The 19456-nt window shown below is 40.5% G+C and overlaps 1 protein-coding gene across 3 annotated transcripts in view; it reads right to left on the bottom strand.

The window, feature by feature from the left end:
* The window catches only part of ACAD10 (acyl-CoA dehydrogenase family member 10), a 59713-nt gene that overhangs the window by 20614 nt on the left and 19643 nt on the right, over window positions 1–19456 (bottom strand). For 2 of the 3 annotated variants that reach the window (XM_037816753.1, XM_037816754.1), the window contains exons 6-10: window positions 18723–18882; window positions 17320–17461; window positions 14998–15066; window positions 8365–8546; window positions 4641–4791 (exon numbers count right to left, since the gene is read on the bottom strand). In XM_037816753.1, the coding sequence (XP_037672681.1) occupies window positions 4641–4791; window positions 8365–8546; window positions 14998–15066; window positions 17320–17461; window positions 18723–18882 (704 nt within the window). The remainder of the gene's footprint in view (window positions 1–4640; window positions 4792–8364; window positions 8547–14997; window positions 15067–17319; window positions 17462–18722; window positions 18883–19456) is intronic. The other variant, XM_037816755.1, reaches the window with a different exon arrangement.

The following is a 19456-nucleotide window of genomic DNA, read 5'->3' as shown; positions in this document are numbered from 1 at the left end:
ACACCACAAAACTGGGCGTGGACATTAGCCTTCCCTGCAACCTCAGTTGATTGTCCCAGAGTTGAGAAGGTGGAGCAGTGTGAATTAACAAAGCCCCATTCAGCCATCATTTCAGCAGACTGGGAGCCTCCCTACAAAGCCCAGGAGCCCAAAACCGCCCTGGGGGGAAGGCACTCACCTGTGACATAGCACAGTCATCCCTTAACAGAGGACCAGGGGGTGCACGGCCTGGAAGAGGGACCCACTCGCAAGTCTCAGGAGCCATACGCCAATACCAAGGACTTGTGGGTCAGTGGCAGAGACAAACTGTGGCAGGACTGAGCTGAAGGATTAGACTATTGCAGCAGCTTTAAAACTCCAGGATCACCAGGGAGATTTGATTGTTAGAGCCACCCCCCCTCCCTGACCGCCCAGAAACACGCCCCATATACAGGGCGGGCAACACCAACTACACACGCAAGCTTGGTACACCAATTGGACCCCACAAGACTCACTTCCCCACTCACCACAAAGGCAAAGCAGGGGAGAATTGGCTTGTGGAGAACAGGTGGCTCGTGGACGCCACCTGCTGGTTAGTTAGAGAAAGTGTACTCCACGAAGCTGTAGATCTGATAAATTAGAGATAAGGACTTGAATTGGTCTACAAATCCTAAAAGAACCCTAACAAGTTAAGCAAATGCCAAGAGGCCAAAAACAACAGAAAATTATAAAGCATATGAAAAAACCAGACGATATGGATAACCCAAGCCCAAGCACCCAAATCAAAAGGTCAGAAGAGACACAGCACCTAGAGCAGCTACTCAAAGAACTAAAGATGAACAATGAGACCATAGTATGGGATACAAAGGATATCAAGAAGACCCTAGAAGAGCATAAAGAAGACATTGCAAGACTAAATAAAAAAATGGATGATCTTATGGAAATTAAAGAAAGTGTTGACCAAATTAAAAAGATTCTGGACACTCATAGTACAAGACCAGAGGAAGTTGAACAACGAATCAGTGACCTGGAAGATGACAGAATGGAAAATGAAAGCATAAAAGAAAGAATGGGGAAAAAAATTGAAAAAATCGAAACGGACCTCAGGGATATGATAGATAATATAAAACGTCCAAATATAAGACTCATTGGTGTTCCAGAAGGGGAAGAAAAGGGTAAAGGTCTAGGAAGAGTATTCAAAGAAATTGTTGGGGAAAACTTCCCAAATCTTCTAAACAACATAAATACACAAATCATAAATGCCCAGAGAACTTCAAATAGAATAAATCCAAATAAACCCACTCCGAGACATATTCTGATCACACTGTCAAACACGGAAGAGAAGGAGCAAGTTCTGAAAGCAGCAAGAGAAAAGCAGTTCACCACATACAAAGGAAACAGCGTAAGACTAAGTAGTGACTACTCAGCAGCCACCATGGAGGCAAGAAGGCAGTGGCACGATATATTTAAAATTCTGAGTGAGAAAAATTTCCAACCAAGAATACTTTATGCAGCAAAGCTCTCCTTCAAATTTGAGGGAGAGCTTAAATTTTTCACAGACAAACAAATGCTGAGAGAATTTGCTAACAAGAGACCTGCCCTACTGGAGATACTAAAGGGAGCTCTACAGACAGAGAAACAAAGAAAGGACAGAGAGACTTGGAGAAAGGTTCAGTACTAAAGAGATTCGGTATGGGTACAATAAAGGATATTAATAGAGAGAGGGGAAAAATATATATGACAAACATAAACCAAAGGAAGATGGCTGATTCAAGAAATGCCTTCGCGGTTATAACGTTGAATGTAAATGGATTAAACTCCCCAATTAAAAGATATAGATTTGCAGAATGGATCAAAAAAAAAATGAACCATCAATATGTTGCATACAAGAGACTCATCTTAGACACAGGGACACAAAGAAATTGAAAGTGAAAGGATGGAAAAAAATATTTCATGCAAGCTACAGCCAAAAGAAAGCAGGTGTAGCAATATTAATCTCAGATAAAATAGACTTCAAATGCAGGGATGTTTTGAGAGACAAAGAAGGCCACTACATACTAATAAAAGGGGCAATTCAACAAGAAGAAATAACAATCATAAATGTCTATGCACCCAATCCAGGTGCCACAAAATACATGAGAGAAACACTGGCAAAACTAAAGGAAGCAACTGATGTTTCCACAATAATTGTGGGAGACTTCAACACATCACTCTCTCCTATAGATAGATCAACCAGACAGAAGACCAATAAGGAAACTGAAAACCTAAACAATCTGATAAATGAATTAGATTTAACAGACATATACAGGACATTACATCCCAAATCACCAGGATACACATACTTTTCTAGTGCTCATGGAACTTTCTCCAGAATAGAGCATATGCTGGGACATAAAACAAGCCTCAGTAAATTTAAAAAGATTGAAATTATTCAAAGCACATTCTCTGACCACAATGGAATACAATTAGAAGTCAATAACCATCAGAGACTTAGAAAAGTCACAAATACCTGGAGGTTAAACAACACACTCCTAAACAATCAGTGGGTTAAAGAAGAAATAGCAAGAGAAATTGCTAAATATATAGAGATGAATGAAAATGAGAACACAACATACCAAAACCTATGGGATGCAGCAAAAGCAGTACTGAGGGGGAAATTTATAGCACTAAACGCATATATTAAAAAGGAAGAAAGAGCCAAAATCAAAGAACTAATGGATCAACTGAAGAAGCTAGAAAATGAACAGCAAACCAATCCTAAACCAAGTAGAAGAAAAGAAATAACAAGGATTAAAGCAGAAATAAATGACATAGAGAACAAAAAAAACAATAGAGAGGATAAATTATCACCAAAAGTTGGTTGAGAAGATCAATAAGATTGACAAGCCCCTAGCTAGACTGACAAAATCAAAAAGAGAGAAGACCCATATAAACAAAATAATAAATGAAAAAGGTGACATAACTGCAGATCCTAAAATTAATCTGTACTGTCTAGCCTTGTATAATAAAAGGCACAGTTCCTAGGAACTCTGAGATGGGCAGGAAAACAACCGAATGGGTTAGGAGCCCAAATAAGGCTTGCTTGTATCAAAAGCAAGCCCCAAGTGCTGCTGTGAAACAGAAACCACTAAAAGTCCCTTGAGTACTACTTAATGGGCAGTTTTCACAGCAAGAGCTGGTAAACCTAGACACTTAAACTAGATGCAAGGCACACTCAATGTCTATTTTCAGTTATGCTATAGACTTACCACACAACCCTGAGAATACCATGTCAACTCTCTTTCATTAATTTCACTCCATAACAAATAAGAATGTCCATTACCTGATTTGATAGGAGGTTAGAGGCACTCTGACTTTCTGCCTTACCTTAAAACAGTGGTTCTCAGCATGGAATGATTTTTTTCCCCAGGGGCATGTGTGCCAACATCTGGAGACATTTTTAGTTGTCACAGCTGAGAGGATGGGAGCTTTTGGCATCCAGAGGAAAAAGGCCAGGGATACTGCTCAACACCTATAATGTGGAGGGCAGCCCCCCATAACGAAGATTATCCAGCCCAAAACATCAACAGGGCTGAGGTTGCCAAACCCGCCTTAAAAGACCACGCACAGGGCCTCCCGCAGGAGCTGGGGGAAAATGCAGAGGTGTTGGGCTTCCTCACCTGGATTGCTGCTGATGTTCTCACAAACATTGAGAACTAGTGGTTTGATATACTGAGCCCTCTTTCTTGGGGCTTGCCCTCATGGAGCTCATTACTGCAAAGAAGAGGCTAAAACTGCTTATAATTGTGCCTAAGAGTCTCCCCCTGAGTACCTCTTTGTTGCTCAGATGTGGCCCTCTCTCTACAGCTAATCCAACTCAGCAGGTGAACTCACTGCTGTGCCCTCTATATGGGACCTGACTCCCAGGGGTGTAAATCTCCCTGGCAATGCAGGATATGACTCCCAAGAATGAATCTGGACCCAACGTCATGGAACTGAGTACATCTTCTTGACCAAATGGGGGATGCAAAATGAAACAAAGTTTCAGTGGCTGAGAGATTCCAAATGGAGTTCAGAGATCCCTCTGGTGGGTACTCTTACACACTATATAGATAAGCCTTTTTAGGTTTTAATGTGCTGGAGTAGCTAAAAGTAAATACCTGAAACTATCAAACTCCAACCCAGCTGCCTTGACTCTTGAAGACGATTGTATAACAATATAACTTACAAGGGGTGACAGTGTGATCATGAAAGCCCTGTGGACCACACTCTTGATCCAGTGTATGGACGGATGAGTAGACAAATGGGGACAAAAACTAAATGAAAAATAGGGGGGTGATGATTTGGGTGTTCTCTTTTACCTTTATTTTTTATTCTTATTTTTACTTTTTCTGGTATAAAGAAAATGTTCAAAAAATAGATTGGGGTGATGAATGCACACTTATATGATGGTACTGTGAACAGTACATTGTACACCACAGATGATTCTATGATATGTGAATGTATCTCAATAAAACTGAATTTAAAAAAAAAAACATGCACAGGGATGTAGGATGTACTTTGTGATAGAAATAATTACCAACTGTAAAATGGGCCAGACCCACTGCTTAATTTCCCCCTCAAATGCCCTTCAAATAATTTTTCACAACCAAGCATTCAGCTCTCCTCGCAGCCACGTCTACCTGAAGTCCCCATGCACCACTGTGGTTTTCTGTTCCTTGGGAATATGGAGCGGCAGCCATTCGATGAGCCTCTCCATTGCTGGATTCGTGCTGGTTTCACAGGCCCGATATTGCTTAATCCAGGTGTGCACCTGGCGTGAAATATAGTCACCTGAAGGAAAGAGGATCAGAACATGGGTGTGCCATTTCAAAAGCCTCCAAAGACTTTGAAAATTAACCAGTGCAGTGAAACCCTTTGTAATGCTTTCTGGTGGTACAGCAACTTTGAACACTTTCCTATCACCAGAGAATTTTCCACCTTATGGTCCTGCCATCCCAAGGTAGGAGCCTGTGGTGTTTTATCTTGGCTGAATCAGTGTGGTGTGGACATTGTTCCCAACCGCACAGCTTCCAAGCCTGATCTTTGGCTCTCCCGGAGATCCTGTGAGCATCCTAATAGCCTTTAAGAAATCCCTTTTTGGCCGAACAACAGTGGTTGGCTAAGAGCACAGGCTCTGGAGCCGATTGTTCTGCCATTCTCTAGCTGGGTGATCTCAGGCAGGTTACTTTTCTCTGTGCCTTAGTTTCTCCATCTATGAAATGGACCTCATAGAGTTGTTGGAAGGATAAAATATGTAAAGACCTTGGAACTGTTTCTGACATGTATTAAATTCTACCTGTTTGCTCAAATTATTATTCTGTGGTTTGCTACTAAGAGATGCAAGAGATACTGCAGTTGAAGGACTTGCAAGTTATATCTGGAAACGAAAATTAGAAAGAGTTCTGGAGTTAGCAGTCAAGCTCTGTCAATTAATTAAACCTCTGAACCAGCTTATTTCATCCAGACAGTGAGAATATTAACACCTAGATTTCACAGGGCTGTTGTGAAGACTAAATGAAATCCATCATGTGCTAAGTACAGTGCTGGCATGGGAAGCTGCCCAGTGAATGGCAGCTATTATTATGGTCACTGTCGACAATACCCAATAACGTGTCAGGTGCCTGGCTCTGAGCCAAGCTCTCACCTCCCTCATCTGAGAGAAAACAGTCCCAGCAGGAGGAACAGTTTGAAGGCAAGGATGGAGAGATCAAGCTCCCGCGGTGGAGAATCCAACTGGGCTGTGAGGTGTAGCCTCCTGTTGGATGGAGCTCAAAATCCACAGGAATTTAACCAAAATTGAGTCAAACCTTGGGAAGTAATTTTCAGTTTTCAGAGGAAATAGAAGATAGTGGTAAATGAAATTACAAAGAAATAATCTAGACATTTCTACGAAACAACTAAAAATAATCTGTGAGACAACTGACTTGGTCTCTTAAAAAATTCACAGAAGAAAAAAGGTGGGGGATTTCCTACAATTGATTGGATTCTAGTTTTGAAAAAAAAAAAAACATGAGAGATAGTTGAGGGATAATTGGGGAAATTTGAATTGGACTGGGTATTAGATACTCAGGGCAAGTGGATAATGTTCTTGGGTGTGAAAATAGTTTTGGAGAACGTCCTTATTTTCAGAAAATGCAAGCTGAAATATTTAGGAGTGAAATGTCATGGTCTCTGCAACTTAGATAATTGCACGAATAGAGATATAGGAAGAGACAGATATGCAAATATGGCCAAAGTTAGCAATTGTTAAAATTAGTAGTGGGAATAGGGATATGATTTCAACTTTTCTGGAAATCTGAAAATTATAAGAAGTTGACCAAGAACCATTGGAATTGAGCCTTTATGGAAGGAGCCCCTCAGGAAAATGTTCTTTATGGATTTGGGAATCCCCCATCCCATGTTTGCAGTCATTTTCCTTCTCATGGGAAGCAGATACAGCTGACCCCAAGTCTCCTGGCTCTGTTGGTCACTGTCCCAACCAAGGCCTGCCAAGGTGGCAGAGATGTCCTTCCCGCTAGCGGCCTGCCTCTCTGGGATGAGAAAGGAGGACTATGTGGTACCTATGGGTCCTTGGTAGAAAATTTCTTTTTGATAATTAGGCTGTGCCTAAAGGATCTTTGTCAGAGTTTCTTTTGATTAGAAATCATGTTTGCTTGTTCTTTTTTTTCCCACAAATTTTAATTTGTTCTTTTTTGAGTAGGTAATATCACATGGTTCAAAATTCAAAAGTGACAAAAGGGGACCCATTGAAGTCTTTCTCCCACTCCCTCTGCCCAGTCTCTCAGTTCTTTTCCCCAAAGGCAACCCATGTGACCAGTTTCTTAGGTATCCTATTGGAGATATTCCGCACTTAACACAAATTAATACATATTTTAAACATTTCCCCCTTCTACACAAATGGTCGTACCTTTATAACTGTCCCTGTGGGGATATCTGCTCCCCCTCACTGTCAGTTCATGCTGTCTGGGTGGTGCGGACATGTGTCCCAGGACTGGCCAGTCAGAGTCACTGTATCTCTCTGACCGGTGACTGGCTCAGAGCTGGGCCCATGACCCAAGACAGGCAAGGGACTTTCTCCTTGCTCCAGGTCTCCCTGGAGCTGCTTATAGCCATCGGGTTGCCACATGAGAAGGACCTGACTGAGAATGAAACCAAAAGTGCAGAAAGCCGAGCTGAGAGTGGGAGAAGAACACACACCTGAAGTGCCTGGGTCCCAGGGGCCCAACGCCAGCTCCACCCCTGGACTTGTCATTGAGGAGCCAATGCATTTCTTCTCAAAACTCACCCACTTTGAATTGGGTCTCTGAAATCTGCAACTTTAAAAGTCCTGACTAATACGAGCACTGGTTCCAGGAATGGGGGCTACAAATGTCAGACCTTAGAATATGTATCTGGCCACACTGAGGGGCAGGGGGGCACCGAGGCCTCCTCTCAGTTCTGGCTGGGAAGTTGGAAAGCCTACTGCGTTGTAGCAAAGTGCCTCAAACTGTTGACTTTGGGGACTCAGACTGTGTGCATATGGATCACTAGAACTTTAGGAAAGCTGACAGAAATGTTTTAGAAGTTGATGTGCCTTGGACACATGTTGTAATCTTTGATAAGGTCCCACAGAAAATAGGCAGGTTTTGGTTAAAAGCAGAGAAAGAAGAAAATACAGTTCACCTAAGAGATTCTTTCTGACTGTGACCAGAAATCCATACTTGTCAAGAGTCAGATAATCTTGAACTTTGCAGGGTATGAAAAGTGAAATTCTTTGACTCATGCTGAAATTTCTGCATGGAGAAGCAGAGACAATTGTGATGGAAGTTATAAGATTGTGTGTTTGTCAGAATCCATAGACCTGTGTACACCTCAAGAAAGCTGATCTAAAAACAAAACAAAAATCCTATTGATACTAAATGGTGGCGAAGATGAGAAGCAACTGGAACTCTCAAACATTAAAAAAAAAAAAAAAAAAAAAGTCAGAAGCAAAATACATGAACAAAACACCTTGGTAATGGACATTTTAAAAATCCTTCTCTGTTGAAAAGAATGTTTAGAGGGAAAGGTGATAAGAAAGAAGAATATATCGTAAATACCCTTATCCAGGATCAGGAAAAAAAAGACAAATTTAAATAGGACAGTGAGATAAAAGTTTAAAGGAAGAGTGATTTTATAGTTCAAGAAGGGACTTATCCCAGGACAAAATGTCCAAGTAAACTATACCTCCATTAAAATTAAACTAAATTTACAAGCTGGAGGCTCACTTCACCTTACATTTAGCAAATGCTTGGTGCATTAACACCTTGAAATCATACAGTCACTAAAAGCAGGGCCTCTGGTTGGGAAATGATCAGGATGAAAGACAAGCCGGCATCTTCTTACCCTGTTTCCCATAGTCTTCGAGGCCGGCAGCCTTGAAGTCTACACTGTGAATTCTGCACAACACGCTGTTCATGGCCGTGTATATGGCCTGTCTCTGGCTGGGCTCCAAGCCTGGCAGAGAGGGGTTTTTGTAGATGAGGCCCGGGCAGTACTCCATCAGATAGAAGGGGGTGCCGATGATGCTGGAGGGACACAGACGGGGCATGACAGTCACAGCACAGCTCTTTCTAACCGTTCCTGTGTGCGTGGTTTGAACACTGCTGAAGGAGTTCAGACCCAGAATACTGGACATGTCCTTTTTCCTTTACACTTAAACAAAGGGCAGTTCACACTCTGTCTATACGTCTTTGCCAGCATGCCTCTCTTCTCTTTGGCCCATTTGTAGAAGCCGTCAGAGTTGGGTTAAGTATGATAATATAAGAAAGCAGCATGGTTAAGCCCAGGGGTTTAGAGTCAGGTTTAAATCCCATCTCTGACCCTTACTAGCAGTGTGAATGGGCAACTCACTAAATCTTTCTGAGCTTTGGGTTTGATTTTTTTTTTAATAAACTTTTTATTTTGAGCTAATTTCAAACTTATAGTACAGTTGCAAAAGTAACACAAAACCCATACAAAGAACTCCAACATATCCCCACCCAGATATTAGAGCCATCAACCTTTAACATTTTGCTACATTTGCTGTATCTTCCTTCCTCTCTTCTTTCTGTCTATCCATCCATCTGCCTACCTACTTCTGTATCTATTCATCTATCTGTTTTCTAAATATTTGAGAGTAGGTTGTATATATCATGCTCTGAGCTTTTGTTTCATTGGGTTTTTTTTTTTAATTGAGGACAAATTCACATAACATAAAATTAACCATTTTAGTAAGTACAATTCAGTGGCATTTAGTATGTTTTGCTACTACTACCTCTGTCAAATTCCAAAACATTTTCATCACCCTGAAAAGGAAACTGTAGCCATACAGCAGTCACTGCCCATTCTCCCTTTCCACCAGTCCCTGGGAATCACCAATCTTCTTTCTGTCTCTATGGATTTGCCTATCTGGACATTTCAAATAATGGAATCATACAGTTTGTGACCTTTTGTGTCTGGCTCCTTTCACTCAGCATAGTGATTTCCCAGTTCATCCACATTGTAGCATGTTATCCATACTTCATTCCTGTTTTCACGGAGTAAAATTCCACTGTGTGGATGTACCACATTTTGTTTACCATTCATTCACCCATTGAAAGACATTAGGGTTGTTTCCCCCCCTTTTTTTTTTTAATGTAATTTTATTGAAATATATTCACATACCATACAATCATACAAAGTATACAACAGTTGTTCACAGTTTTATCATATAGTTGTACATTCAACACCACAATCAATTTTTGAACATTTTCATTATTCCAAAAAATAAAAATGAATATAAGAATAAAAATAACAGTTAAAAAGAACATTCAAGACATCCCATACCCCTCCTCCCCTCCTTTTCTGGTTTGCTAATGCTGCAGGAATGCAAAATACCAGAAATGGATTGGCTTTTATACAGGGATTTTATTTGGTTACAAATTTACAGTCTGAAGGCCATGAAAATGTCCACATTAAGGCATCAACAGAAGCATAACTTCACTGAAGGATGGTGAATGGTGTCTGGAAAACCTGTTGGCTGGAAAGGCACGTGGCTGGTGTCTGCTTGCTCCCAGGTTGCGTTTCAAAATGGTGTTCTCCAAAATGTCAGCATCAGCTTTCAACAGCCACCTTCAAAATGTGTCTCTCAACTGCAGCTGCTCTGCAGTCCTTCTGTTTGTGAGCTTTTACAGGGCACCAGTAAACTAATCAAGACGCATGCTGAATGGGTGGGGCCATACCTCCAGGGAAATAATCTAATCAAAGGTATTACCCATAGCTGGGTGGGTCACATCTCCATGGAAACAACCTAATCCAAAGATTCCAACCTAGTCAACACTAATATGTCTGCCCCCCCCAAGATTGCACCAAAGAACAGTGGTGTTTTGGGAAACATAATACATCCAAACTGGCACACCCCCCATTTACTTTTTTTTTTTTTAAATTGAAATATGTTCACATACCATACAGTCATTGAAAGTGTAAAACAATTATTCACAGTATCATCATACAGTTGTGCATGCATCACCACAATTTTTGAACATTTTCATTACTCCAAAAAATAAAAATAAGAATAAAAATAAAAGTAAAAACACACACAAAATATCCCATCCCCCCTCCTCCATATTATTCATTTACTTTTTGTCCCCGTTTTTCTACTCATTTGTCCATACACTGGGTAAAGGGAGTGTGAGCCCAAGGTTTACACAATCACATGGTCACACTGTACAAACTATATAGTCATACAGTCATCTTCAAGAATCAAGGATACTGGGTTGCAGTTCAACAGTTTCAGATATTTCCTTCTAACTATTCTAATAAACTAAAAACTAAAAAGGTTTATCCTACTAAGCTGGTGGTTCGCAAGAATATCAGGTGCGAGAATAACAGGAATTCCCCAGCTGGGGAAGTTCAGTATTTCCACATTTTCCCACAGTCCCTCAAGGAGGCTTTGCAAATACTTTTTATTCTCTGCCCGAATTACTTTGGGTTGTATTGGGGCTTCATGCTAACCTGTACAAACAACAAGGTCTCACTCCCTAGTCAAGATTCCATGTAATTATGACATTTGAATAAACTGACCGTACAAGTTAAATTATATAGTATGCTACAGAAAATATAGATTTTGCACCATTTAACCCTCTCTTCCTTTGGTCCAACAAAGAAGCCAAAGATTTAAAACATGGTTAATAACATCCTCTACCCTTTAGTCTGATCTACCCCAATCTCAACCAAGTCCATTTCATTCATACCTGCAATCGAAGTCTGATCTCCTTTTCAGCCACTTTAACAGTTGATTCATGGGGCAATGCCGACACTCACAGCTGCCCAACTCAGGCTCTGAGTCCCAGGTGCCACACAGACACCCGAAACTCCAGGGACCAACCATGTCACACACAAATAGCTCAGAATCGCAAAATTTAGAAATAACTGTTACAATTCATGAATAAATGTGACTGCTGTAAGAGCTTACAATCCAGGAACCTTTACATAAGCCTTCCCCTTATAACCCATGCTCCCAGATTCAATTCTCAGAGTTTACACATTATTATTAGTCCATATTAGTGAGGCATTATAATGTTTGTCTTTTCATTTCTGGCTTATTTCACTCAACCTACTGTCCATTCACCTAGTTGCATACCTCACAACTTCATTCTTTCTTGCTGCTCCCTCATGCAAAAATATTCTTATATTTGCACATTTAATCACACTCATTGACCATTCTAGGTTTCACTAAGTTATACAGTCCCAGTCTTTATTTTCTATCTTCTGGTGTTGCACAGACCCCTAACCTTCCTCTTTGAACCATGTTCACAGTCGTCTTTTTTCAGTGTGCTTACAATATTGTGCTACCATCACACAGTATTGTGCTCTCTTTTCTTGGATCTACACAATCAATCCTCTAAAACATTCTGTACTCCTTCAACATCAAATGCCCAATCTCTACCCTCTTTCTGTCTCCTGATATCTTCATTTCTACACTCTTCTCCAAACCTGCTCTCCTGCCTTTTCCTATCTGTTTGTAACACTCCCTTTAGTATTTCCTGTAGAGGAGGTCTCCTGTTCAGTGTCTATCTGTAAATGTTTTAAACTCTCTGTCATTTTTAAAGGACAGCTTTGCCGGATATAGGATTCTTGGTTGGCAGTTTTTCTTTTTCAGTATCTTGAATATGTCACACCACTGCCTTCTCACCTCCATGGTTTCTGCTGAGAGATCTGCACTTAGTTTTATCAAGCTTCCCTTGTATGTGATGGATTGCTTTTCTCTTGCTGCTTTCAGAATTCTCTCTTTGTCTTTGACATTGAAAAATCTGATTAGTAAGTGTCTTGGAGTAGGTCTGTTTGGATCAATTCTGTTTGGGGTACACTGTGCTTCTTGGACCTGTAATTTTATGTCTTTCATAAGAGTTGGGAAATTTTCATTGATTATTTCCTCTGTTGTGCCTTCTGCCACTTTTCTCCTCTCTTCACCTTCTGGAACACCTATAATACATATATTCATGCACTTCATGTTGTCTTTCGGTTCCCTGAGACCCTGCTCATATTTTTCCATTCTTTTCCCTATCTGTTCCTTTGTGTGTGAGATTTCAGATGTCCTGACCTCCAGCTCACTGATCCTTTCTTCTGCCTCTCCAAGTCTGCTGTTGCATGTCTCCATTGTGTTTTTCATCTCTTCTATTGTGCCTTTCATTCCCATAAGTTTTGCAATTTGTTTTTTCAAGCTTACGAACTCTTCCTTATGATCACCCAGTGTCTTCTTTATATCCTTCATCTCTTTTGTCACATTCCATCTCACTTTGTTGATTTGATTTAAAAGATTTGTTTGAACATCTATAATTAGTTGTTTCAACTCCTGAATCTCAGTTGAAATGTTTGTTTCTTCCTTTGACTGGGCCATTATCTTCCCATTTCCTAATGTGGCTCATGATTTTTTTGCTGTCTAGGCATCTGATTTTCTTGATTGGTTTATTCTGGAGGTTGTTTTCTCTCTTTTGCCTAAGGTTTTCTTGTTGGTTGACTTTGATCTCTATCTTTTTTTTCTTCTCTCCGTGGCTAGTGGTCAAATTGGCTCTGCCACCCAGTCTTCCCCCCAAAATCTGTGTCTACCATGGTCTGCCACAGGGATGGGAGGTAGGCACTGGGCACCCCAGCAAGTTCACTGTGTGTGGTAATACAAATCTGCTAGCTTCCAGTGGTGCTCTGTTTTCCACTGCCTACCAAGACCTGGGTTTGTTTTGGGGCCCTGCTTTAACAGTTGGGTCTTCCCTATTTCTCAGCCAAAACCGAGCTGGGTTTCCATACAGGGTATGTAGACTGTCCAGCAGATGGCGCTGTTTGATAGCTTAATCGTCCTTAGGGGCTGCTTTGCCTCCCAGCACAGGCTTTGTGTGACCCAGCCAGGTGAAACTGCGGGATTCCTTTGCCCTCACTTTGCCCGCCAATATCTGGCTTGATGTGGGGCTCCCTCAGCCAAACCAGCACTCCAGCTGTCTCCAGGGCAAGGAAACGGCTGCTGGCTGCTGTTTCCCTCAAGGTTGGGGGAAGGGCTTTCAAACCCAGGCCTGGAAACGCATCTCTGCCCATGTTTTCTCAGTCTCTTTGTCCCTCACTGATCTTGGCCTTGAAATGTCCTCCCGTCCACCGGGTCTTCAAACAGTGAGGGTATTTTTCACAGTTATGAGGTTTTAAAATCTGTGTCCCTGGTGGGAGGGTCCTGTCTGCTGATTCTGTGCCTTTTCCCACACTGAGACTGAGTGAGGGGGAGGGGAGATGACCGGTTGGTCTGGGACGGAAAATTCCCACCTGATATTTCTTCTCTTTGTTCAGTTCAGCATTTGCAGGGTCTTTCTCCAGTCTGTTTCCTCCCTCAGAGACTCAGACATTCAGAACTGTCCTTTTTTTGGTTGAATCTCTGGAGCAAAGTTTTCAGTAGTTGTTTATGTCACCATGTTGATGATGTCACTCCCCTTTTGGTTTTTCTGAATAGAACTTTGTTTTTTAATCTATGAAATGTACCTACTTCAAAGTTGTAAGAATTAAGGAAGCGAACATATATGGAATGCCTGGCATAGTGTCTGGTTCCATTGAGAACTCAATAAGTGTCCTTTCTTGTTATTATTGTTATTTCTATCATTATTCAATGGCACGGAGGGCACAAATACCACCCTATAGTATTAGGGTGACCCACAGAAATATTATTAGCCCATCTGTTAGTCATTACTAGAAATCAGTTTACTACTCAGAAAAGTTTCTTTGAAAATTCTACCAGTATAAATTCTGACAAAAAATTTTATGAAAGACATTCTTGAGACAACTGGGGAAAATCTGAACATGGGATAGATACTAAATAATATATAATATGATTATTGTTATTACCTTCATTGTAATGGTGCTGGGGTTATGAAACAAAATGCCTTTATTCATCAGAAAGGCATGCTGTCTGCAAATTCCTTCAAAAGGTTCAGCCAAAAAATTGTTATATATCTGTATATTACACGCACCCACACACACACACACACACACGCACAAAGCAAATGTGACAAAATGTTAACAATGTTTAATCTAGATGAAGAGTAAATAGGTGTTCATTATACTATTTTTTCAACTTTTCTACATAATTCAAACTCTTCATAATTAAAAAGAACACGAAAAGAGATACAAGCCCAAAAAGCTTGTTACAAAGCATTTTTTTAAATTTTGGAAAGACCACAATAAAAAACTTAGTAAAAAATACAATAAAAATTAACAAATACAAGTGAAATGGAACTAGATGGATATATATTTTTGGAATATTAAAAAAAATGTTTTCTACCAGTTCTCACAAAACAGAGATTCCGTTATCTTTTAAGATAACTTAAAGATCTGTGAGTTTTTGGAAGAAGTTGCTATAAGGTCTCTTTTCTCTCCTTTCCAAATATCATTTGTCTTGTCTTTAACAATCTGGAATTTCAGTTAGTATATGGGCCTTTCACTCCTGTAACTTGAATATGCAAAGGAAAAAATAAATCTGAACATTACCTTGAATCTTCACAGAGATCAAGAACTGTGGGGACAGGTACTCCAACATTTGCAAGGGCTTTCATTATCCTGCCAGAACAAATGAAAATGAGGTGAACTGCTGGCTAACTGAAATTTTCTTGAAATTATTTTTCCCATTTAAAAATTAGTACATGCAAAGGGGAGGCTAAACCCACCTATAATTATGCCTAGGAGTCACCTCCAGAGAACCTCTTTTGTTGCTCAAATGTGGACTTCCTTACTCCAAGCCTAACTCTGCAAATAAATTCATCACCCTCCCCCTGATGTGGGACAGGACCCCCAAGATGAATAAACATTCCTGGCAATGTGGGACATGGATTCCAGGAATGAGCATGACCCTGGCACCGAGAGATTTAAATGTGCCTTTTTGACCAAAAGGGGGAAAAGAAAGGCAACAAAATAAGGTTTCAGTGGCTAAGAGAATTCAAACAGAGTTGAGAGGCTGTCCTGGAGGTTACTCCTATGCAACCTTCACCTAGATATGCCAAATGACCACAGAATGATAAGCCCAAGTCAACAGTAGTCCCAAAAACTATAAAGAATACCGGATCCCTATCTGAGACTCTATAAAGGTTTTATTCTTCAAAAACTTAAATCCTTCAGAGTGCTCCTATGCAAGCTAAGTCCCAAAACCCAGAGGCAAAAGCCTCTTCAAGAACATCAATTAGATGTGTCCCCTTTGCTCATAACATTGACACCCCTTTTCAACATGAACAGGTTAGTGGTCACTGCCTAGACATCCCTAAAGATCGAGAAAGTGATTAAACTAGAGGAAGGGATAGCAACAGACAAGGCAGAATTTAACAAAGGATTATGAATACTGAATCTTTATATAATTTTCTTTTTCTTAGTTGCTAGGGTATTAGAACAGCTAGAAGGAAAGAACTGAAATGGTGGAACTGTAACACATAGCATCCTTTAAAAATTTGTTCTACAGCTACTTGTTGAATTGTAATTTGAAAGCTATATATTTTTTGTACATATGTTATAGTTCACAATAAGGAAATAACTGAAATAATGGTACTATAACTCATAACAACTGGAAATTTCCTATATGATTACTTGTTAAATCATACTTTGAAAGATATTACTTTTTGTATATATGTCATATTTCATAATAAGGAAATAACTGAAACTGTGGAACTGTAACCTATAATATATGAAATCTGCTCTCTAACTACTTGTTCAATTGCACTTGGAAAGTTATCACTTCTATGTATATATGTTATATCCTACGATTAAAAATATGGTTAAAAAATTAGAACATGCAGAAATTAAAATGGAATTATAAAAAATGTTCATTTGACCCAAAACTAGGTAAGAAAGGAGGAACAAAAAAACAGGTGGACAAAGAACTCCAGAATTCCTTGGTGACTCTGAAAATGGTTTCAAAGTTCACAAGCAGGATGCATAGAAAATAGAATGGTTTTATATTTTTAGGGTATCTCTGCCTACAAATATACACATGCTATTATATGGGCACATATGTAAATGCTCAGAAATAGCTATGAATTTCCTCCTCTGCGGAACCCCTAAAGCTTCATAATCATCAGTCACCAGTCCCTCCAACACTCAGAGAAGCCAGATTCTAGGATCCAAAAAGTTAGGTGGAGAGATGGTGAACAGTGAGAACAATGAGGGGCCAGGAGCTGAAATCATATTTCCCCTGTTACTCTTGGCAACTTGCCTTCTGTGGAAGCATGATACCAGGCTGGAAGCTGGAAGGAAGAGGAAGAGACAGACCTCCAGGACATTAAGGCACATTCTGGAGCTTGTTCACAGGTTTCCCACTCACTGTCTAAGTGATTTGATTCAGTCTTTTTTCCAACCTTTTAGGTTTCAATTTTCCTATATGCAGAACAAACTATTTTATTTGGGATGAGTTGTAATACATTTATTTTTTGAACATTTTATTATGGAAAATTTCAAACACATATAAAAGTAAAGAGAGTCATATAACGAACCTCCATGTACCCATCACCCAGCTTCAACAATTATCAACTCATGGCCACACTTCTTTAATCCATAGCCCCATTAGTCAGTAGATTTTAAGACTAACAGGTATCTCAGTAATGCCTTTTTCATCTAGATGTTCCAAAAAAGTCTAGCTTCCTACAAGGTTAGGTAAAGAAAAGAGAAAAGAAACTTCTGAATAAAATTAGGTCACATGTACTTAAGTGGAAATAACTTAGAGATTCATAATTGTCTTTTTAAATATCTCAAGGTACTTCTACAAAGTGCTCAGGGTGTGTGCTGTGGATGCCGGATGGTGGAGTGCATCCCCAGGCCCTGAGAACTCACCTGAACTCTCTCTCTACCGCGTGGGCGGATGGAAGGAGTTTCCCAGGAGGCTTCTTCCTCAGAACCAGCTGATGGTCAGCCAGCCTGATGTAGTACGTTGGATTTGACTGCCCATGTTCAAACTGAAAGAGTTCCAATGGACCTACAAGTTTGAAAACAAAGAAAACTCAAACCAGATCTGGAGGACAGACCTGGGCAGACATTCTTTCTAATGAGTGCTGCATTTGGGATGCAGTAAATCCCTGATTTGAGACGCACTGGAAGAAAAGCACCTCCTCCCTGGGTACCAAACTGATTGAGCCCCAGGCACACCATGCCAGCTCAAGTCTAGTGTGGCAAAGGATGCTCAGTTTACACAATAATTTTCTCATTTCCTATGGGTGTCCAGTTTTGTCCTTCTTGCAAACTACTACTCTATGAAGAAAAGCTTTTTAGTTCTGGTTATCACCCACAAGCACAGTCACGGCAACCCATCTTGCCAAATGGAATGCTGTAAGCCTGAGGATGAAAAGTGCCCTTATATGTCCCTCATCCCATGCTCTGCCAAACCACGCCTGACACTGATGTGACAGCTGAAAGGGGCTATGCAGAGCCCTTCAGCTTGAGCCAAGGCTGCTGTCAATGATGTGCAATTTCAGTAACAACTGAGCTGAGTTCAGTAGCTCCACTGCAGAAATCCTGGCTATGGTGAACCTAATTAACTCTCAGCTTTATAATGAGACTGAACTGGGAAGATGGCTTTGTTTAACTTGGACAGAAGAGTAGGAAAGCAATCGGAGTTTGCCTGAGTTGGCCTGACTAGTCAGAAAGGGCCCCCCAACTTTGTAGAGGTACTACCAACAACCCAGACACTGAGAAACATCATAATGTGAAGGTCCACAAACAAAAGTCTTTTTCAAGGATCAAGTGACTGAGCAAAACTTTATCACCAGGTAGAAATTTCTTCAAAAGCTCACGAGGCACTTTTTCTCAGAGGGTGGAATGGAAAGAATGAGAGTGGGATCTTTGAAGGGCAGACATAACTTGAAACATTTTTAAAATCTGACATCTTTTAAGTCACCTTCACAAACAGGCTTCATCTCAAAAATCACAAACTCTTCAATGCCCCTGAGGATATACTGTCCCTGATTTCCTCTCCTTGATAGTTGTCTCCAAGCACTTGCAGCCATGCCACACTCTCGATGAAGAGGGGGCAAGGACATTTCTGGGGAATCCATAAAAAAGGAGGTTAATGCTTCTTCCCAAACAAAATTGAAAACAGCACTCATATTGGCTAGGTCCAATGGCTATTTTTCTCTCCATATTGCCTCTTTGTCTCTGGCATATTCTACCAGTGTTTGAAAGTGAGAACCAGACTGAGGGCATTGCCTTCGAGAAGAGTCATCAAAGTATAAAAACAATACCTGTGGCTTGGGTTCCCAGTATGCCTTTCAGGTACTTCTCCAAGGAATCTTTTGGAATTTCCATCGTCTTCCTCACAGGACGAGTGTTTGGAATAACCATTCTCGATGCACAACCCAAAAGAGTTTCTAATTCCTTTACTGCGGTCTCTGGGTCATTAACCTGGTTTCAAAGAAAATACTGAACATGTACCACCAGTCAACCCAGACCTCTCCTCCCATCTGTTCTCTAGGAGAGGAGTATTTTAGAGAGAAATATCCAAGAAGTCAATTCTCTGAGAAGGGATTTTGAAACCAGGATGTTGAGTTAATGATGGAGTAGAATGAGTTTCCTATTCCCATTTAATTCCTAAGCACACTAAACTTTCTGTCTGCTGGGCAGAATGCCAGGTAAGAGTCCCTGCTAGCCCCAGTCAAGATGGTGGGGTGAGATTTAAGGGCTCTATCCTCCGTTCCTCCCCAGAAGCTTTGAGCAACCAGCAAGAATTGGCAGAAACATCTTTCTGAAAGCTCCAGAAAACAGCTAAAGGACTGCAGTGACAGGACAAGTGCTCAATCTGTAACCGAGAAGTTAGGATTTAGGGGATGATTACGATTAATGAATCATTATATAGATATTCCTTTTTTACTTTTTGGTATATTAGAGAGAAATACCTGATATCTCTGAACTGTAATCCTGCTGCCTTCATCTTGATAATGATGGTATGACTAATCTTGTGCCCTTGTGATTGTAAAAA

The sequence above is a fragment of the Choloepus didactylus genome, chromosome 23, assembly GCF_015220235.1.
Source record: "Choloepus didactylus isolate mChoDid1 chromosome 23, mChoDid1.pri, whole genome shotgun sequence".
Taxonomy (NCBI): domain Eukaryota; kingdom Metazoa; phylum Chordata; class Mammalia; order Pilosa; family Megalonychidae; genus Choloepus; species Choloepus didactylus.
Note: the sequence above shows the minus strand (reverse complement) of the source record. Positions and strands in the feature narration are given on the sequence as shown.